Below are 23052 nucleotides of genomic sequence, written 5' to 3' on the forward strand. Positions count from 1 at the left end.
TCGGGCACAAAAATCTAACTGAGGCTTGGAGGAGGGTCATAGGGGGAGGAGCCAGTGCACACCAGGTAGTCCTAAAGCTTTTTACTTTTGTGCCCAGTCTCCTGCCTGCGGAGCCGCTATTCCCCATGGTCCTTTCGGAGTTCCCAGCATCCACTAGGACGTCAGAGAAATATGTATACGTATTTGATATGTATATGTAGATGTGTGTGTATATATATGTATATATAGATATATGTGTATATAGGTGCATTGGAAGGTATATATATATATATATATTTCTCTTTCATCCATCTGGGGGACGCTGCGCCGTTACTTGTGGGTTAGAGGTGTGTGGTTGTGGAGTTTGGCACAGAACTATCAAGAACTGACCCCTCCCCCCTCTAACCCCTCCCATCTCCTTCCTGCCCAGCCAGCACCTCAGTTTTAGTTTTGTGCCTGTGGAGTACAGACACAGATTTTTCTCTCTGAAGATTTTAGTTAGGTATTTTATTATTTTATCACTTGGAGTGCCTAGTCCCTGTATACAGGTGACAGGTGCTACTAGAGTGGGGTTAGCTAGAGTTCCCTCTCTATTCTGCCGCTGGAGGCCACCACACTTCGGTCACTGGGGCTGGATTCCTGTTCCTAAGAAGTCGGCAGTGAGGAGGTACAGGATAGACACAATCTGTCTCTGACAGTATTGGTCTATCCTTCATATATGTATATATATACATATACATATTATATATGTCTTTCATATTTATATTTATACTTGTGTGCCTCCCTCCCCCCCCCCTCCCCCTCCGCTCTCTCTCCGGAGGTGAGCGGTGGAGCGCAGTAACAGGGATTTATTTATTCCACTGTTTTTTTGTTTTTTTTGACTGAAGAGAGAAAGGGGAAGAGAGTGGTGAGTCACTCCCCGGGGGATCGCTAGAGACTGCCCGCACAGAGCCGCTGTATGTAGCGGTGCGCGGGAGCCGCTACCCGAACACAGCCGCTGTATATAGCGGTGTGCGGGAGCCACTGCCCGATCAGAGCCGCTGGATGTAGCAGTGAGCAGGAGACGCAGGCTTCCGGCTATAGCAGGGGGACGCGGCGCTTACTTACTTCAAAAGGACGGATTCCCGCCCTGCACTGCCTCGCGCGCCCTCCCGGCCAGCGTCTGCAAAGCACCGGGCGCCATCTTCTACGGAGACAGTACGAGGGGCGCTGTGCAGCACACACAGTTTGAAGGTCACCTAACAGCAAGTATACTTTGGGGGCATAGTGTTATTCTACACTTTTAATGAGAGTTAACAGATTTAATTTTTGCACAGTAAAAAATGTTTTTCCCAATATAAATTACACAGTACTGTTCATTACTCTACTAAGCTTATAGTTCGTTTGTAGTGCATTTGTTTAAAAAAAAAAAAATAAGAATTTACTTACCGATAATTCTATTTCTCGTAGTCCGTAGTGGATGCTGGGAACTCCGTAAGGACCATGGGGAATAGCGGCTCCGCAGGAGACTGGGCACAAAAGTAAAGCTTTAGGACTACCTGGTGTGCACTGGCTCCTCCCCCTATGACCCTCCTCCAAGCCTCAGTTAGGATACTGTGCCCGGCCGAGAAGGGTGCACACTAGGGGCTCTCCTGAGCTTCTTAGTGAAAGTTTAGTTTTAGTTTTTTTATTTTCAGTGAGACCTGCTGGCAACAGGCTCACTGCACCGAGGGACTAAGGGGAGAAGAAGCGAACCTACCTAAGTGGTGGTAGCTTGGGCTTCTTAGGCTACTGGACACCATTAGCTCCAGAGGGACCGAACACAGGCCCAGCCTCGGAGCTCGGTCCCAGAGCCGCGCCGCCGGCCCCCTTACAGAGCCAGAAGAGGTCCGGAAAAATCGGCGGCAGAAGACATCAGTCTTCAACAAGGTAGCGCACAGCACTGCAGCTGTGCGCCATTGTTACTCAGGCACACTTCACACTTCGGTCACTGAGGGTGCAGGGCGCTAGGGGGGGGGCGCCCTGAGCAGCAATGTAAACACCTTGGCTGGCATAAATACACCACATATAACCCCCAGGGCTATATGGATGTATTTTAACCCCTGCCAGAACTCACCAAAAAGCGGGAGAAAAGGCCGCCAAGAAGGGGGCGGAGCCTATCTCCTCAGCACACGGGCGCCATTTTCCATCACAGCTCCACTGGAAGGACGCCTCCCTGACTCTCCCCTGCAGTCCTGCACTACAGAAAAGGGTAAAAAAGAGAGGGGGGCACTAATTTGGCGCAGTTTTAATACTAACAGCAGCTATAAAGGGAAAAGCACATTTTATAGTGGTATTCCTGTCTATATATAGCGCTCTGGTGTGTGCTGGCATACTCTCCCTCTGTCTCCCCAAAGGGCTAGTGGGGTCCTGTCCTCTATCAGAGCATTCCCTGTGTGTGTGCGGTGTGTCGGTACGATTGTGTCGACATGTTTGAGGAGGAAAATGAGATGGAGGCGGAGCAATTGCCTATTATAGAGTTGTCACCCCCTAGGGAGTCGACACCTGAGTGGATGAGCTTATGGAAGGAATTGCGTGACAGTGTCAGCTCTTTACGACAGACAGTTGACGACATGAGACAGCCGGCTACTCAGCTTGTGCCTGTCCAGGGGTCTCAAACGCCATCAGGGGCTTTAAAACGCCCGTTACCTCAAATGGCAGACACAGACACGGATACTGACTCCAGTGTCGATGATGAGGTTTAATAAAGTTTAATAAAGTTTAATTATGTCAATACGTCAGACGGATCTACAAACAGGAAAGACATCCTCGGTGGTTATTTTCCTGCTTACAATGTGGGTCAAGGCTAGCTAAGGGTAAAGCGGATGCTGATACCCTCTGTGCTTCATGCTCTGGTGCATCTGTGGTGATCCAACAGGGAGGTTCCGCGGATCAGTCTATGTCTGCTTGGGCCAGACACATCTGGTGTGGGCTCAAAATATGGGCAGATGTCTTGCTGATTTAATTCAATCCCAAAACAAGTTTGTAAACTCTGCCGGCAGTTCTTCTGCTACAAAACGGCCATAGCCGTTGCCCGCTATAACTTTCTGGGGGAGGAGTTGGAGTAATTCCCATTGGAGGTTCTGATTGACACAGCACATGTGCTGTCTGCATGCACCTAGAACAATGTTCAGGTGTAGTTTTTATGAAATGGGGAAGTAGACCCAGAGTGGGGCGAGATTTCGGTCTGGGAAGATGACTTTTCTACTAGCTCAGCTGTTAGATTGCTGATAGACTCCATCCGTCATCTTAATAACAGGGATATTTTAAAGGAGCCTGACTTAAGCCGGATTCTCGTTTCCAAGCCCCTAGGACATAAAAATTTCTATATCCTTTTACAGAGGGAGGATATGAGATTTTGGGAAACAGGCCAAAAGGTAGACGTTCCCATTTCAAATTTAGCAGGAACTACGGTTATTCCTTCTGTACAGTCTGTGGGGTCAATTCTATTCAGCGACAGCTCAATAGCGCCAGGAGTTAGTTCCCTGCGCTATTCAATACAGCGAATAGTGACCCTCAATTGTCAGGAATTCCCGACAAAAATGCTGCCGCGCGGCCGGTGCGAGGCTGATTCTGTCGGGAATCAGCCTCGCGCCGGGGAGTTAAGTCGGAGAATGCCCGTTCTCCCGACAATTCAACCAGTTTAGTCGGCGAGAACGGGACATCGCCGACTTAACTGGAGCTGAATTGAATAGCGTCGGGAGCTAATTCCCGGCGCTATTCATAAGTTGCCGAATTGAATCGACCCCTGTGACGTTGAAAGATCCTACAGATAGGAAGATTGAAGCAATGCCTAAATCTGTTTTCTTTATCAGGTGTTTCTCTTCACCCACTTTTAGCTGGCGCTTGGGTCCTCAAGGCCGCGGATGACTGACTAGCACAGGTCATCTCTGGAAGGCAGTCTGACGATCCATCGGAAGCCATTCAATTAGCAGAACAGATTTCAGAAGGCTCTTACTTATGTGGGGGAGGCCTTGGTTGATCCTGCTGCGCTACAATCCCGTATTTCTGCCTTGACCGTGACAACAAGACGGTCTCTTTGGTCTCGGGTTTGGAATGCCTATTTTGACTCCAAACAGACCTTGTCGGCGGTACCCTTTGAAGGTGAGTTCTCTTTAGGTCGGAATCAAAGAAGATTATCTCACATTCTATAGAAGGAACCCCTTTCTTCCAGTTGCTCCTCCGAAACCGAATTCTACAAGGTTTCGGTCCTTTCATATACAGGGGATACCCACGAAGGGAGGCATTCAAAGGTAGACGTCAACCTGCCAACAAACCTACTGCATGACGGTTCACGATCCCCGGAGGGGTCAGTGACGGTTGAGACTCGGTTACTACAGTTCAAAGAAGGGTGGTTCCTGTCGAGACCAGATCGGTGGGTGACGGAGGTCATATCCAGAGAATATTTGTTAGATCACGAGGAACCAGTCCCATATCGGGTGTTCATCACTCATCTTTCAAATGGTCCCTTCAGACGTCGAGCTCTTCATCATGCAACAGCCATTTTTCTTACGAAATGAAATAATTCTTCTAGGTCCCGCTCGGCAGAGAGGTCGGGGATTTTACTCGTGGACAAACTGGACGGTTCATTTCAACCCAAAAGTTCAAAATGGAATCCATCCTCTCGATTATTGTCGCCAAGGACACAGGGGGATATTTGGCCTAATTGGACATAAGACGCCTATCTGCTTGTTTCTATTTGGACGGGTCATCAATTTCTTCTGAGATTCGCTGTCGGCCTTGACATTTTCAGTTTCAGGCAGGGAATCAGCATTATTCTGTATTTGGGTAATCTGTTGATCAAGGCAGGGTTGATTCTTCATCAGAACTTGCGTCTTGTTATGGAGTCTCTGCGGTCATTCGGATGAATAATATATTGTCTGAAGTCGTCTTTGCTTCCTTCCCGGAAAATGATGTTTCTGGGACTTTTATTCGACACCAACAACCAGAAAAGTGGTTCTTCCTCAGGACAAGATTCAGGACATACAGTCCAGAATTCGAACACGGCTACATTTACCGGTGGTTTCGGTTCTCCGATGCATGCAAGTGAGACAAGATGGTGGCAACCTTCAAGGCAGTTCCATATGCCACGTTTCATACTCGACCCTTTCAGGCTCAGATTCTCAACTGTTGGACTTGGACAGGGCCTCATCTCGAATTACTGTTGGTCCGCGTGTCTGTACAGACTCGTCAGTCGCTTCGCTGGGGGTTTCACAGATCCAATTTGACCAAAGTAGTTCCGTTCACAATTTGGTCTTGGGTGATGGTCACCACAAACACCGGCCTCAGAGGTTGGGGGGCGGTGTTTCAGACTCATCACTTTCAGGGACTCTGGACCAGTCAAGAGTTAAAGTTGCAGATCAGCATCTTGGAGTTAAGGACAATCCGGTATGCACTACTTCGGATTCAAACCATGGTTCAGGGTCATCCAGTGCGGATTCAGTCCGACAGCGCCACGGCAGTTGCTTACATAAACAAGGAAGGAGGTACTCGAAGCTGATCCGCAATGAAAGAAGTCGCTCAGACTCTCACATGGGCGGAACATTGGTTCCTGGCCATATTCGCGATTCATATTCCAGGAATCGAGAACTGGGAAGCGGATTTCTTAAGCCGTCACACGATGCTTCCGGGAGAGTGGGAGTTTCACCAGGAGGTGTTTCTGACTCTAGTAGCCCGGTGGGGTTTCCCGATGTAGATCTGATGGCGTCTCGCCTCAATAATAATCTTCCTCTCTACGGGTCGCGTACTCAGGACCCTCAAGCAATTCTAATCGATGCACTGACAGCACCGTGGCACTTTCAACTGGGATATGTGTTTCCACCATTTCCACTGATTCCACGTCTGCTTAAACGCATTCAGAAAGAAGGTCTCCCAATCATTTGGGTGGCCTCAGCTTGGCCACGCTGACGTGGTACATTCTTCGTCAAAATATGGTCGTCGAGGAACCATTCCGACTCCCTCTGTGTCCGGATCTTCTGATTCAAGGACCAGGTCACCACCCAGGTTGGGTCGGCTGGCTTTGACGGTTTGGTTCTTGAACCCAACATTTTAAGGGAAAAGGGTTTTTTTCTCGTCTTGTTATGTAAACGATGATTCAGGCTAGAAAACCGGTGACTTCTAGAGTTACCACAGAGTGTGGCGTATTTACATTGATTGGTGTGAAAAGCGTGGTTTAACACCGGATTTGTTTCGTATTCCTCGTCGGTTATACTTCCTTCAGGAGGGTCTCAATAAGGGTCTGAGACTTCTTCACTGAAGGGTCAAGTTTCTGACTTATCGGTTCTTTCTTTCAAAAGAAACTGGCTATCTTTCCAGAAGTTCAGACGTTCCTTCAGGGAGTTCTTCGGATTCAGCCACCTTTTGTTCCTCTGGTTCATTCCTGGGACTGTAACTTAGTCTTTACGGCTCTTCAGTATTCTCCATTTGAACCTTTGGAATCTGTAAAATTGCGGTATCTAACATTCAAAAGTTGTCTTGCTATTGACAATTGCCTCCGCAGGACGAGTATCTGCATTGACGGCTCTTTCTTGCAGACCACCCTTGTTGAGGTTTCATGATAGCCGGGTGGTTCTGCGAACAAAAACCTTCCTTCCTTACGAAAGTTGTGTCAGCGTTTCATCTAAATTAGGACATTGTCCTTCCAGCGTTTACTCCTTCTCCTTCCGGGGAGGATTCCCATTTGGCTCTCTTAGATATGCTTAGGGCCTTACGGATTTATTTATCTTGTCCGGATCCTGTCTTTCGTACGGCTGCATTGTTAGTTTTTAATTGATGCGCCCAAACGAGATTGGCCGGCTTCCAAGAACACAGTTGGGTGATTTCGCCATAACAACAGTTTTCTGATATTTCAGTTTCTGAATCGATTCCAGCTCATTCGAGTTGGAGCTTCTTGGGCTGCTCGCGGGAGTACATCTATTGAGCAGCTATGTAGGGCGGCGACTTGGTCGCCTGTGCATACGTTTCAAAAAGGGTTTACCGTTTTTCATATTTTCAATTTGGAGACTGCCTCTGTTGGGCGTCAAATTTTACGGACGGCTATGCCGTCTACTTCTCCCTCCTCTCATTAGCTTGCTTTGGGAAATCCCACAAGTAACGGCGCAGCGTCCCCCAGATGGATGAAAGAGAAATAGGGATTTTAGTTTACTTACCGTAAAATCTCTTTCTCTGATTCCATCTGGGGGACGCTGCGATCCCTCCCATATGGTTGTCTGGTTTAACCAGTAAATTTTTTCGGTCTATCTCCTTTGGCTTGGCTAAACGTTAACTGAGGTGCTGGCTGGGCAGGAAGGAGATGGGAGGGGTTAGAGGGGGGAGGGGTCAGTTCTTGATAGTTCTGTGCCAAACTCCACAACCATACACCTCTAACCCACAAGTAACGGCGCAGCGTCCCCCAGATGGAATCAGAGAAAGAGATTTTACGGTAAGTAAACAAAAATCCCTATATTTATAATGAATGCTGAGGTAAAGTTTTTCCTTCTCAATGGATAGAAGGTGAGTCACCCCCTGTTCTGCACGGGGCCCTGTCACAAAGGATCGTATGCAGGAAGATATGTGATACTCTAAGTATGTGTCCGCATGCCCGTTGATTATAATTGCATTACATGCGCATGGGGGAGTAGTTGTATGCAACTTAAATAGAGTCATGTCTATATCATTGCAGCATACTTCCGTGCGACTACAAGGGATATAGGCCTCTTGTTTTTGCGGGCCACTTCCATGGCGGTATCGACTAGGAGGGCGTTGTGGATTCACCAATGGAATGCTGAGGCTGACTCCGAGAAGAACTGGAGTATCTTCCCTATGAAGGTGAAACCTGGTTTGGGGATGGCTTTGTTAAGTTGATCTCGGCAGATACCACTGGTAAGTCTACCTTCTTGACTTATGATCCCTCACGACGGTTGGTGACGCATTTTTGTAGGATGCAGTCATTTCGACCGAATGGATACGGTTTTCCCTTTCTTTGCAGGTAGAGGAAGGTGAAAAAGTTAAGAGGTCAGCAGCCTTTTCAAGTTCGCAGAAGCAGAATTCATCCTCTGTTTCTACCACGTCCACCGCAGTCGCTGGGACCATCTTTCGGGAGCCCACACCGGTGGGACCACGTCTAATACTCTTCAGTCAGTCCTGGAACGGACATGGACCAGTGAGTTTAAGAATAGAGTCCAAAGGGGGACATACTGGAGTTCCAGACGATTCCCCTCACTGATTTTTCAAAATCTCCTCTGGACGGGGAGGTAGTATGCGACGCCATACTAGGTCAGGATCAGGTCATTGTCCTGCTGTCCCAGTCATATAAAAAAATAAAAAATAAAAATAAAAGCTGTTATTCAAGCTTTTCGTACTTCTGAGGCTGGAAGGCCGGGGCAGAACAATTCCAAACAATTTCTACTTAAGAAGTTGAACTACAAGATGGAATCTCTCGGGGCAGGGATCTCCAATCTGTTAAAGGAGAAAGAGGGACTAAATACGGTTCTTCCGCATTAGGCATACCTGGGTTTGCTATTCAGGATTGTCAGTGCCAATTCACCGGAGTGATGGCGGTATGATGATTTCCTTCAATAATAAAATCATTATTACTCTGTACTGGGACGCTCTCCTGCGTACAGGGAGGGCAAGAACAAGTGGTGCAAAACGTTGTTTTATCCCTGACGGAGCTTCAACAAGGTGGTTGGCTCCTGAACTTGCCAGAATCACGGTTGACCCCTACGACGCGGTTGTCGGCGTTGGGAAAACTGTTGGATACAGAACTGTTGAGAGTTTGTTTCTTCCGATGGAAAGAGCTCTGGAGATCGAGAGTCGGGTCAGATCTACAACAGTATCAATCCATCAATACGTTCCATTGATGAAAATGAGGGTTGCGGCCTACGAGGCCATTCAGTGAGCATAACTGAATAACGTGGGTTATTTTGTTTCTGTGCAGGGTAAATACTGGCTGCTTTATTTTTACACTGCAATTTATATTGCAGATTGAACTCACCACACCCAAATCTAACTCTCTCTGCAAATGTTATATCTGCCTCTCCTGCAGTGCACATGGTTTTGACCAACTGCTAAAAAATTTCCTGCTGCGATCAACTCAGAATTACCCCCATGATTGGGGCTACTGCTTCCAAGCAGACTATTGCGCGCTGGATCTGTGCTACGATTCAGCAGGCTCACTCTACGGCAGGATTGCCGTTACCGAAATCGGTGAAGGCCCATTCTTCTAGAAAGGTGGGCTCATCCTGGGCGGCTAGCCGAGGGGTCTCGGCATTACAGCTTGGCCGAGCTACTACTTGACCGGGATCAAACACCTTTACGAAGTTTACAAGTTTGATACCCTGGCTGATGAGGACCTCTTGTTTGGTCATTCGGTGCTGCAGAGTCGTCCGCACTCTAACGCCCGTTCTAGAGCTTTGGTATAACCCCATGGTTCTTGAAGCATCCCCAGCATCCTCTAGGACGTATGAGAAAATAGGATTTTAATACCTACCGGTAAATCCTTTTCTCTTAGTCCGTAGAGGATGCTGGGCGCATGTCCCAGTGCGTACTGTATCTGCAGTTATTGGGTATGTTTACACACATGGTGTGTTGTGTTTAAGTCAGCCTGTGGTTGATGATGTTCATGGCATGGCAGCCGTTGTGCTGTTATTGGTTGTGTTTACACACACAGGTTGTGTTACGCTTTATGTCAGCGTATTGCTGCATATTCTTCATGCCGTCGGCTGGTGTTCTATTGAATGCCACGTTCTGCGGCATACGGAGGTGTGAGCTGGTAAGATGCTCACCGTGGTTTAACAATAAATTCTTTCCTCGAAATGTTCGTCTCCCTGGGCACAGTTACTTAAACTGGAGTCTGGAGGAGGGGCATAGAGGGAGGAGCCAGTTCACACCCAATCAAAGTCTTAAAGTGTACCTATGTCTCCTGCGGATCCCGTCTGTACCCCATGGTTCTTGAAGCATCCCCAGCATCCTCTACGGACTAAGCGAAAAGGATTAACCGGTAGGTATTAAAAATAAGAATTTACTTACCGATAATTCTATTTCTCATAGTCCGTAGTGGATGCTGGGGACTCCGTAAGGACCATGGGGAATAGCGGCTCCGCAGGAGACTGGGCACATCTAAAGAAAGCTTTAGGACTAACTGGTGTGCACTGGCTCCTCCCCCTATGACCCTCCTCCAAGCCTCAGTTAGGATACTGTGCCCGGACGGGCGTACACAATAAGGAAGGATTTTGAATCCCGGGTAAGACTCATACCAGCCACACCAATCACACCGTATAACTTGTGATCTGAACCCAGTTAACAGTATGATAACAGAGGAGCCTCTGAAAAGATGGCTCCCAACAATAATAACCCGATTTTTGTAACAATAACTATGTACAAGTATTGCAGACAATCCGCACTTGGGATGGGCGCCCAGCATCCACTACGGACTATGAGAAATAGAATTATCGGTAAGTAAATTCTTATTTTCTCTAACGTCCTAAGTGGATGCTGGGGACTCCGTAAGGACCATGGGGATTATACCAAAGCTCCCAAACGGGCGGGAGAGTGCGGATGACTCTGCAGCACCAATTGAGAGAACTCCAGGTCCTCCTCAGCCAGGGTATCAAATTTGTAGAATTTAGCAAACGTGTTTGCCCCTGACCAAGTAGCTGCTCGGCAAAGTTGTAAAGCCGAGACCCCTCGGGCAGCCGCCCAAGATGAGCCCACTTTCCTTGTGGAACGGGCTTTTACAGATTTTAGCTGTGGCAGGCCTGCCACAGAATGTGCAAGCTGAATTGTACTACAAATCCAACGAGCAATAGTCTGCTTAGAAGCAGGAGCACCCAGCATGTTGGGTGCATACAGGATAAACAGTGAGTCAGATTTCCTGACTCCAGCCGTCCTGGAAACATATTTTCAGGGCCCTGACAACATCCAGCAACTTGGATTCCTCCAAGTCCCTAGTAGCCGCAGGCCCCACAATAGGTTGGTTCAGGTGAAAACGCTGGAACCACCTTAGGGAGAAACTGAGGACGAGTCCTCAATTCCGCCCTGTCCGAATGGAAAATCAGATAAGGGCTTTTACAGGATAAAGCCGCCAATTCTGACACGCGCCTGGCCCAGGCCCAACAGCATGACCACTTTCCATGTGAGATATTTTAACTCCACAGATTTAAGTGGTTCAAACCAATGTGACTTTTGGAACCCAAACTACATTGAGATCCCAAATTGCCACTGGAGGCACAAAAGGAGGCTGTATATGCAGTACCCCTTTTACAAACGTCTAAACTTCAGGGACTGAAGCTAGTTCTTTTTTGGAAGAAAATTGACAGGGCCGAAATCTGAACCTTAATGGACCCCAATTTCAGGCCCATAGACACTCCTGTTTTCAGGAAATGTAGGAATCGACCCAGTTGAATTTCCTCCGTCGGGCCTTACTGGCCTCGCACTACGCAACATATTTTCGCCAATTGTGGTGATAATGTTTTTGCGGTTACATCCTTCCTGGCTTTTGATCAGGATAGGGATGACTTCATCCGGAATGCCTTTTTTCCTTCAGGATCCGGTGTTCAACCGCCATGCTGTCAAACGCAGCAGCGGTAAGTCTTGGAACAGACAGGGTCCTTGCTGGAGCAGGTCCCTTCTTAGAGGTAGAGGCCACGGATCCTCCGTGAGCCTCTCTTGAAGTTCCGGTTACCAAGTCCTTCTTGGCCAATCCGGAGCCACGAATATAGTGCTTTCTCCTCTCCATCTTATCAATCTCAGTACCTTGGGTATGAGAGGCAGAGGAGGGAACACATATACTGACTGGTACACCCACGGTGTTACCAGAGCGTCTACAACTATTGCCTGAGGGTCTCTTGACCTGGCGCAATACCTGTCGAGTTTTTTAATCATGTGGACGACTTCTGGGTGAAGTCCCCACTCTCCCGGGTGGAGGTCGTGCTGAGGAAGTCTGCTTCCCAGTTGTCCACTCCCGGAATGAATACTGTTGACAGTGCTATCACATGATTTTCCGCCCAGCGAAGAATCCTTGCAGCTTCTGCCATTGCCCTCCTGCTTCTTGTGCCACCCTGTCTGTTTACGTGGGTGACTGCCATGATGTCGTCCGACTGGATCAACACCGGCTGACCTTGAAGCAGAGGTCTCGCTAAGCTTAGAGCATTGTAAATGGCCCTTAGCTTCAGGATATTTATGTGAAGTGATGTATCCAGGCTTGACCCTAAGCCCTGGATATTCCTTCCCTGTGTGACTGCTCCCCAGCCTCGCAGGCTGGCATCCGTGGTCACCAGGACCCAGTCCTGAATGCCGAATCTGCGGCCCTCTAGAAGATGAGCACTCTGCAACCACCACAGGATGGATACCCTTGTCCTTGGTGACAGGGTTATCCGCTGATGCATCTGAAAATGCGACCCGGACCATTTGTCCAGTAGGTTCCACTGGAAAGTTCTTGCGTGGAATCTAACGAATGGGATTGCTTCGTAGGAAGCCATCATTTTTACCCAGAACCCTTGTGCATTGATGCACTGAGACTTGGTTCGGTTTTAGGAGGTTCCTGATTAGCTCGGATAACTCCCTGGCTTTCTCATCCGGGAGAAACACCTTTTTTCTGGACTGTGTCCAGGATCATCCCTAGGAAACAGAAGACAAGTCGTCGGAACCAGCTGCGATTTTGGAATATTGAGAATCCAATCGTGCTGCCGCAACACTACCTGAGATAGTGCTACACCGACCTCCAACTGTTCCCTGGATCTTACCCTTATCAGGGAATCGTCCAAGTAAGGGATAACTAAAATTCCCTTCTTTCGAAGGGATATCATTTCGTCCATTACCTTGGTAAAGACCCGGGGTGCCGTGGACCATCCCTACGGCAGCGTCTGAACTGATAGTGACAGTTCTGTACCATAACCTGAGGTACCCTTGGTGAGAAGGGTAAATTTTGACATGAAGGTAAGCATCCTTGATGTCCCGAGACATCATGTAGTCCCCTTCTTCCAGGTTCGCAATCACTGCTCTGAGTGACTCAATCTTGAATTTGAACCTCTGTATGTAAGTGTTCAAAGATTTTAGATTTTAGATTTAGAATCGGTCTCACCGAGCCGTCTGGCTTCGGTACCACAATAGTGTGGAATAATACCCCGTTCCCTGTTGCAGGAGGGGTACCTTGATTATCACCTGCTGGGAATACAGCTTGTGAATGGCTTCCAAAACTGCCTCCCTGTCAGAGGGAGACGTCGGTAAAGCCTACTTTTGGAAACGGCGAGGGGGAGAAGTCTCGAATTCCAATATGTATCCCTGAGATATTACCTGAAGGATCCAGGGGTCTACTTGCGAGTGAGCCCACTGCGCACTGAAATTCATAGAGAACGGGCCCCCACCGTGCCTGAGCTTGTAAAGCCCTAGCGTCATACTGAGGGCTTGGCAGAGGCGGGAAAGGGTTTCTGTTCCTGGGAACTGGCTGATCTCTGCAGCCTTTTTCCTCTCCCTCTGTCACGAGCAGAAAAGAGGAACCTTTTGTCCGCTTGCCAACAAAGGACTGCGCCTGATAATACGGCGTCTTATTTTGAGAGGCGACCTGGGGTACAAACGTGGATTTCCCAGCTGTTGCCGTGGCCACCAGGTCTAAAAGACCGACCCCAAATGTCCCCTTTCAAAGGCAATACTTCCAAATGCCGTTTGGAATCCGCATCACCTGACCATTTTACTGGTAGAATTGGACAACGCACTTATACTTGATGCCAGTCGGCAATTATTCCGCTGTGCATCATGCATATATAGAAATGCATCTTTTAAATGCTCTATAGGCAATAATATACTATCCTTATCTAGGATATCAATATTTCCAGTCAGGGAATCCGACCATGCCAACCCAGCACTGCACCTCCAGGCTGAGGCGATAGCTGGTCGCAGTATAACACCAGTATGTGTGTAAATACCTTTTTTGGATACCCTCCTGCTTTCTATCAGCAGGATCCTTAAGGGCGGCCATCTCATGAGAGGGTAGAGCCCTTGTTCTTACAAGCGTGTGAGCGCCTTATCCCCCCTAGGGGGTGTTTCCCAACGCACCCTAACCTCTGGCGGGAAAGGGTATGCAGCCAATACTTTTTAAGAAATTATCAATTGTTATCGGGGGGAAACCCACGCATCATCACACACCTCATTTTATTTCTCAGATTCAGGAAAACTACAGGTAGTTTTTCCCTCACCGAACATAATACCCCTTTTTGGTGGTACTCGTATTATCAGAAATGTATAAAAACATTTTCCATTGTCTCAATCATGTAACGTGTGGCCCTACTGGAAATCACGGTTGTCTCTTCACCGTCGACACAGGAGTCAGTATCCGTGTCGGCGTCTGTATCTGCCATCTGAGGTAACGGCCGCTTTAGAGCCCCTGACGGCCTATGAGACGTCTGGACAGGCACAAGCTGAGTAGCCGGCTGTCTCATGTCAACCACTGTTTTTTTATATAGAGCTGACACTGTCACGTAATTTTCAACAGTACATCCACTCAGGTGTCGACCCCCTAGGGGGTGACATCACTGTTACAGACACTCTGCTCCGTCTCCACATCATTTTTCTCCTCATACATGTCGACACAAACGTACCGACACACAGCACACACACAGGGAATGCTCTGATAGAGGACAGGACCCCACTAGCCCTTTGGGGAGACAGAGGGAGAGTATGCCAGCACACACCAGAGCGCTATATATATACAGGGATAACCTTATATAAGTGTTTTTCCCCTTATAGCTGCTGTATGTTTTAATACTGCGCCTAATTAGTGCCCCTCTCTCTTTTTTTAACCCTTTCTGTAGTGTAGTGACTGCAGGGAAGAGCGAGGGAGCTTCCCTCCAACTGAGCTGTGAGGGAAAATAGCGCCAGTGTGCTGAGGAGATAGGCTCCGCCCCCTTTTCGGCGGCCTTATCTCCCGTTTTTTTGTATATTCTGGCAGGGGTTAAATGCATCCATATAGCCCAGGAGCTATATGTGATGTATTTTTTGCCATGTAAGGTATTTCTGTCATGTTTTATTGCGTCTCAGGGCGCCCCCCCCCAGCGCCCTGCACCCTCAGTGACCGGAGTATGAAGTGTGCTGAGAGCAATGGCGCACAGCTGCAGTGCTGTGCGCTACCTTATTGAAGACAGGAACGTCTTCTGCCGCCGATTTTTCCGGACCTCTTCGCTCTTCTGGCTCTGTAAGGGGGCCGGCGGCGCGGCTCCGGGACCCATCCAGGCTGGACCTGTGATCGTCCCTCTGGAGCTAATGTCCAGTAGCCAAGAAGCCCAATCCACTCTGCACGCAGGTGAGTTCGCTTCTTCTCCCCTTAGTCCCTCGATGCAGTGAGCCTGTTGCCAGCAGGTCTCACTGAAAATAACAAACCTAAACTAAAACTTTCACTAAGAAGCTCAGGAGAGCCCCTAGTGTGCACCCTTCTCGTCGGGCACAGAAATCTAACTGAGGCTTGGAGGAGGGTCATAGGGGGAGGAGCCAGTGCACACCAGTTAGTCCTAAAGCTTTCTTTAGATGTGCCCAGTCTCCTGCGGAGCCGCTATTCCCCATGGTCCTTACGGAGTCCCCAGCATCCACTTAGGACGTTAGAGAAATCCTATTATAATGCCCCCAATTTAATAAAAATACATAGTAATGGCCCAATTATAACAGGAATATATAGTGAAGTAGTGCCCCCGGTGTAATAGAAATATATAGTAGTGTCCCACATCACAAAAGAAATATATAGTAATGTCCCCATAATAATAGACATATATAGTAGTGTCCCACATTACAAAAGAAAAATATAGTAATGCCCCCATAATAACAGATTTATATATTAGTGTCCACAATACAGTATAATAAAAAATTAACATCCTGACATCTCAATAAACAGCAGTGCACTGGTGCGGCCATAATTTATTCCCATGTTTGCCACAAGATCAATAAATAAGTGGTTCACTACAGGACCAAAACAATGATGTTATTTACTATGACCTGATATTCTGAATAAAGGACTTGAATTTATTAAGTCTGGTGAGTGCTCCCATTTCACATGGAGATTTTTTTTATATATATTTATTTATTTTATTTTTTAGTATAGTAACATTTTTAGTTGTAGCCCAAGATAAATAGATTGATACATACATACATATATACACACAGTGTGGTCAATTACTACATGCACCATGAATCTCTTTTATAATGGGTTACAGGGTATGACACTTACCCTTCATACCCCCAGAGAATCCCCTCCAATTTGCAAAGATGATTAGAGGAAGCCGTTCACGACCAAAGTCCTTTATTGCCTGGGCAGTTTTAAATGAAGAATCTGGGAACCAAACCTGACCAGCCTGCTGGATTATCTGAAACACAGCACCTCATATACATTACAAACACATTTTTAACTATTTTAGTTTTTTAGATATCATTATGCTCTATCCAAAAATGTTGTCTAGGATTGTGTAATTTGCACAATTAATATCTGTCTATTACTACACCTGCTGTCCCCAGCTATTTGCATAGCACTGTATGCACAGTGTAATTACCGAAAAACCTGGGCTTAGTGCCAGCAGAGAGCATGTAACGTAGCGCACTGTAACTCCATAGAGGAGTTTGGCAGTAAATGGCAAACCTTCCAAACTGAATTATGTAACACAGAACAGATTACATTTTAGTGGACTGACCCACTTTGCTGACCATCAGAGTGTTTTTATCCCTGCTGATGTGACTGCTGGGGAAGTATATTTGGGTGTGGTTCATCAAATCGACAGTGTCTAGGTCGACAATGTTTAGGTTGACCACTATAGGTTGACAGTCACTAGGTCGACATGGATGGAAGGTCGACAGGGTTTCTAGGTCGACCGGTCTAAAGGTCGACATAAGTTTTTTGTTTTTTTTTTTTGGTGTCGTTTTCTTCGTAGAGTGACCGGGATCCCAAATTAGTGCACCGCGTCCGCTCGCCATGCTTCAGGCATGGTGCCTTCGCTCCGCTACCGCTTAGCTCGGCACACTTTACCGTTCCAATAGTAGTCCACGTGGATCGTTAAGTATGAAAAAATTCAAAAAAAGAATTTTTTTTTTAAAAACTCATGTCGACCTTTAGACCTGTCGACCTAGCACATGTCGACCTAGAAACCCTGTCGACCTTCCATCCATGTCGACCTAGTGACTGTCGACCTATAGTGGTCGACCTAAACATTGTCGACCTAGACACTGTCGATCTTCAGACCGGATCCCAGTATATTTACCTCTAACTCATCATTGCCTAGCTGTCCTGTGATGAACACAATGCTCTGACCACTACCCGGCAGATTAAAAGTAATCAATAATCAGAGTCCCTAGAAAAGTGATGCTGCAGCAATATACACACTACTGAAAAGCATAAGCGGGTGTTACCTGATGGTGGCTCCACTATTCTAATACAATTGGGGGGGGAGCAACACCTTTTTGGGCAGTTTACACAAAAAGTATTTGTGAATGTCTGTTTTGGCCAAACAGCTCTGACAGAGTGACCATCGGGTTCTTGGTTACCTCCCTGACTAGGGCCCTTCTCCCCCGATCGCTTAGTTTAGATGGCCGGCCAGCTCTAAGAAGAGTCCTGGTGGTTCCGAACTTCTTCCATTTACGGATGATGGAGGCCACTGTGCTCATTGGGACCTTCAAAGCAGCAGATATTTTTCTGTACCCTTCCCCAGATTTGTGCCTCGAGACAATCCTGTCTCGGAGGTCTACAGACAATTCCTTTGACTTCATGTTTGGTTTGTGCTCAGACATGCATTGTCAAGTGTGGGACCTTATATAGACAGGTGTGTGCCTTTCAATCATGTCCAATCAACTGAATTTACCACAGGTGGACTCCAATTAAGCTGTAGGAACATCTCAAGGATGATCAGTGGAAACAGGATGCACCTGGCAAAAGCTGTGAATGCATATGTACACGTGATTTCTTAGTTGTTGTTTTTTTAATAAATTTGCAAAAATCTCAAAAAAAACTTTTTTCACGTGGTCATTATGGGGTATTGTGTGTAGAATATTGAAGAAAAAATGAATTTATTCCATTTTGGAATAAGGCTGTAACATAACAAAATGTGGAAAAAGTGAAGCGCTGTGAATACTTTCCGGGTGCACTGTACTTTGCAATAAACAAATAAAATGCATATGTTTAACTTGCTAAAAACCTCTTTTCAAAGTAAATACTCCCAGACTAAGCTACAGTAATTTAACATTACAGGACATTGGGGGTAATTCAGAGTTGATCGCAGCAGCAAATTTCGTAGCAGTTGGGCAAAACCATGTGCACTGCAGGTGTGGCAGATATAACATTTGCAGAGAGAGTTAGATTTGGGTGGGTTATATTGTTTCTGTGCAGGGTAAATACTGGCAGCTTTATTTTTACACTGAAATTTAGATTTCAGTTTGAACACACCACACCCAATCTAAAGGCCCATACACACTTGACGATAAAATGAGCGACGTCATTAATTTTCAGCCCTAATGAACGTCATTGCCCATTATCTCGTCAAGTGTGTATGCATCAGACGACCACCGATGCACGGCCCCGCGGGCCGTTAAAGACCCTCGTTGTCGGAGGAGCATGTATGCTCAATTTTGACTATGGTCATTAACGACCATAGACGTCGCACAATGTGTATGCACCCAACAACCAATGATTAAATTAGCTGTCCAGCTTGGATGCTTCAACGACGAATGATCATTGGTCGTTGGCCATCGCTAGTGTGTATGCTCATGTTGTTTCCTCAGCTGTTCAAGGGAAGTCGTTACCGATGGTCGTTGACGACGTGTGCATCGTCAAGTGTGTATGGGCGTTTACTCTCTCTGCACGTTATATCTGACCCCCCTGCAGTGCACATGGTTTTTCCCAACTACTAACAAATTTGCTACTGCGATCAACTCTGAATTACCCCCATTGTACATTGAATGATCTTGAAGTAAGAGAAAGAAACCTTAGCTTCAGACTCGGGATTGGCTGGATCAGCTGGCACTACCATCTCTGAACTCCGGGTCTCAACAGCGATAACTCCCACAGGTATTCCTCCTAATCTACAAATAGATTAGAGAATATAAGATGCTGGTTAGACAGACAAGTGTAAATTCCTCTCCTTAATTCCAATAGTTTTAATGAACAATATTCAAAAATGAACATATAAGGCGGGATACAGAGAAAAGAAGGCTAGAGAGAGGTAAGAGGAACAGGAGGGGGGCATGTATATGTTATAATGCTGGAGTCTTTGGGGTATATGCAATTGCGGTCGAATTCCCGAAATTGTCGAATTTCGGGTCATTTTCGCCAAAAAAAAAAAAATCGTCAATGCAATTCAGTGCTTTCCGTCAAAAAAACGGACTTTCAAAATTCGACTTTTTGAAATTCGACTTTTTGCAAATTCGACTTTTCTGCAATGATACAAGTGCTGCAATTCGACAAAAGCATATTCAATTCAAGTTTGGAAATTCGACAGTAGTGCTTTTAGACAGTAAATTCGTCATTTTCAATTCGCCACACTTTGGAGGGTGAAAACAATAAAAAAAAATTTAAACATGTTTTTTTTGGTGGTTTTTTTTTTGGGAATAGCATATCTATTTATATTAGAAGGGATTAGGTACTTTTTTTTTTTTTTTTGGAGGCACAAGTATTATTTATATATTTTTTAAAATATTATTATTATTTTTTTTTTTTTTAGTGCTGGAACGGGAAAATTTTAAAAAAAAATGGCGTGGGGTCCCCCCTCCAAAGCATAACCAGCCTCGGGCTCTTCGAGCTGGTTCTAAAAATGCGGGGAAAAATTGGGCAGGGATCCCCCGTATTTTTAAAACCAGCACCGGGCTCTGCGCCTGGTGCTGGTGCAAAAAATACGGGGGACAAAACGAGCAGGGGTCCCCCGTATTTTTCACACCAGCATCGGGCTCCACTAGCTGGACAGATAATGCCACAGCCGGGGGTCACTTTTATACAGTGCCCTGCGGCCGTGGCATTAAATATCCAACTAGTCACCCCTGGCCGGGGTACCCTGGGGGAGTGGGGACCCCTTCAATCAAGGGGTCCCCCCCCCCAGCCACCCAAGGGCCAGGGGTGAAGCCCGAGGCTGTCCCCCCCATCCAAGGGCTGCGGATGAAAGGCTGATAGCCTAGAGTAAAATGACAAGAATATTGTTTTTTCCAGTAGTACTACAAGTCCCAGCAAGCCTCCCCCGCAAGCTGGTACTTGGAGAATCACAAGTACCAGCATGCGGGAGAAAAACGGGCCCGCTGGTACCTGTAGTACTACTGGGGAAAAAATACCCAAATAAAAACAGGACACATTACACACTGCCGACACACACATACTTACCTATGTTCACACGCCGACATCGGTCCTCTTCTCCATGTAGAATCCACGGATACCTGAAAAGAAAAGTTCAATATACTCACCTCAGCCAGGGTCCAGAGATAAATCCACGTACTTGGCAAAAAAAGAAAACGGACACACGGACCACCGGACTGAAAGGGGTCCCATGCTGACACGAGACCCCTTACCCCGAATGCCGGGACACCACGTGACTCCTGTCACTGAAGTCCCTTCAGCCAATCAGGAAGCGCTACTTCCGTGGCGCTCACCTGATTGGCTGTGCGCTGTCTGTGCTGTGACAGCGCATCGCACAGCTCCGTCCATTATATTCAATGGTGGGAACTTAGCGGCTAGCGGTGAGGTCACCCGCCGGTCAGCGGCTGACCGCGGGTAACCCCACCGCTGACGGCAAAGTTCCCACCATTGAAACTAATGGACCGAGCTGTGCGATGCGCTGTCACAGCACAGACAGCGCACAGCCAATCAGGTGAGCGCCACGGAAGTAGCGCTTCCTGATTGGCTGAAGGGACTTCAGTGACAGGAGTCACGTGGTGTCCCGGCATTCGGGGTAAGGGGTCTCATGTGTCAGCATGGGACCCCTTTCAGTCCGGTGGTCCGTGTGTCCGTTTTCTTTTTTTGACAAGTACGTGGATGTATCTCTGGACGTGGATGTACCTCTGGACGCTGGAAGGTGAGTATAATTTTTTTCACAGGTACCCTCGGATCGTCGGAGACCGTGGCAGTCGGCGTGTCAACATAGGTAAGTATGTGTGTGTCGGCAGTGTGTAATAAAGTTTTACTGTCACGGTGTCTGTGTCCTGTTTTTATTTGGGTATTTTTTTTCCAGTAGAACTACAGGTACCAGCGGGCCCGTTTTTCTCCCGCATGCTGGTACTTGTGGTTCTCCAAGTACCAGCTTGCGGGGGAGGCTTGCTGGGACTTGTAGTTCTTCTGGAAAAAACAATATTCTTGTCATTTTACTCTAGGCTATCAGCCTCCCATCCGCAGCCATTGGATGGGGGGGGACAGCCTCGGGCTTCACCCCTGGCCCTTGGGTGGCTGGGGGGGGGGGACCCCTTGATTGAAGGGGTCCCCACTCCCCCAGGGTACCCCGGCCAGGGGTGACTAGTTGGATATTTAATGCCACGGCCGCAGGGCACTGCATAAAAGTGACCCCCGGCTGTGGCATTATCTGTCCAGCTAGTGGAGCCCGATGCTGGTGTAAAAAATACGGGGGACCCCTACTCTTTTTGTCCCCCGTATTTTTTGCACCAGCACCAGGCGCAGAGCCCGGTGCTGGTTTTAAAAATACGGGGGATCCCTGCCCAATTTCCCCCCCGCATTTTTGGAACCAGGACCAGCTCGAAGAGCCCGAGGCTGGTTATGCTTTGGAGGGGGGACCCCACGCCATTTTTTTTTCGTGTTTTTCCCGTTTTTCCCCGTTTTTTTAAATCGCTGCAAAATCCGGCAAATCGGCCGTTTTTCGCCCGCGGGACTGTCGAATCCGTTTTTCATTGAATATGGTGAATTCCGGCAGCCACCTGCCGGAATTCACCTGTCGAATTGTGTCGAATTTAAAAACGGCGATAATTTGCCGCGATTCGCCGTGAATTGCATATACCCCTTTGAGAAGGACAAAGGGAAAAGTACGTGGGTGTCATGAATTCTTCTTATTATATTAAGCTATTATCATAGTTCATTTTATTGGCACAAACTGCAGGTGGTCTTACCTGGCCCTTCCAACCACAGCAGTCTGTGCCCAGCGTTGCATGATCTCCATGAAGCTTCCATGGTCAAAGAATCCACTCTGCCATGTCCCTTTTACAGCTACAGAAAACATATTGTACTTAATATCAATAGTAGAAAGTCTCAAAATGCATTATAGAAATAACAGCACACCTACAGGACTTACTGGGATGAGCTCTACCAGCAAGCATCCAACGGGGATCATATGGAGCCTTTGTTGGCATAAATTCAATCTGACGGTCAATTGGATCAACTGAAGTGATGACAGGAACTGGACTGTGTTTATCCTTGGAAGACAAGCAGAACATACCAACATTATGACAATTATAGGTCTTTCACAAAGATGATAAAAGAGCAATGACAGCAATGTATCACTAATTTTTATTTCTTTTTTGGGCTGTTTGGCAGGGCATGGACACGTTGCAGGAGTCAGGTAGGCAATTAAGATTTACTGCTGGGACATAGGGTTTGAGAGCTGGAAAGCTCAATAACTGTACAACTTCTAAACAGGTCCAGACAGCACCTACAATTCTATTTCTCTGTCATCTCATGGAGACACTAGAAATCAGGCCTGACGAGAGTGGCTAAGCAACTGAGTACTGGGGGGCATTTTCAAATCTGCAGGAGGTGTGGCTACGCCTCCTTAAAAAAAAAATAATAGTAAGCAATGGCACCACAAAGCTAAAAGGAACCTACAGTTACTCCTATGGTGTCAACCTCAAAATTAACCTTATAATTTGCCACCACACAGAACAGTCTCCAAATACAAAAGTTTTCCAGCAAATAAAGGAGAGATGGATGTCAGCCGGATATCAACATGATGGCATCTTGGTTGACTCACAAGCTGGATCAATTATTATTATTAATTATTAACAACAGTTTCTTATATAGCGCAGCATATTCTGTTGTGCTTTACAATTAGAACAGTAATAGAACAAAACTGGGCAAAAACAGAAGACAGAGATACAGTAGGAAGGCCCTGCTCTCAGCCTTACAATCTATAG

General features: G+C 47.0%; 1 protein-coding gene across 11 annotated transcripts in view; it reads right to left on the bottom strand.

Moving 5' to 3' along the window:
* Window positions 1-23052, bottom strand: part of ACACB (acetyl-CoA carboxylase beta) — a 469976-nt gene that overhangs the window by 49871 nt on the left and 397053 nt on the right. For all 11 annotated transcript variants that reach the window (XM_063913243.1, XM_063913244.1, XM_063913242.1 and 8 more), the window contains 4 exons: window positions 22215-22335; window positions 22033-22129; window positions 18924-19020; window positions 16187-16322 (listed from right to left, as the gene is read on the bottom strand). In XM_063913243.1, coding sequence (XP_063769313.1) covers window positions 16187-16322; window positions 18924-19020; window positions 22033-22129; window positions 22215-22335 — 451 coding nt within the window. The remainder of the gene's footprint in view (window positions 1-16186; window positions 16323-18923; window positions 19021-22032; window positions 22130-22214; window positions 22336-23052) is intronic.

This window comes from Pseudophryne corroboree, chromosome 1 (assembly GCF_028390025.1).
Source record: "Pseudophryne corroboree isolate aPseCor3 chromosome 1, aPseCor3.hap2, whole genome shotgun sequence".
NCBI classification, from domain to species: Eukaryota; Metazoa; Chordata; class Amphibia; order Anura; family Myobatrachidae; genus Pseudophryne; species Pseudophryne corroboree.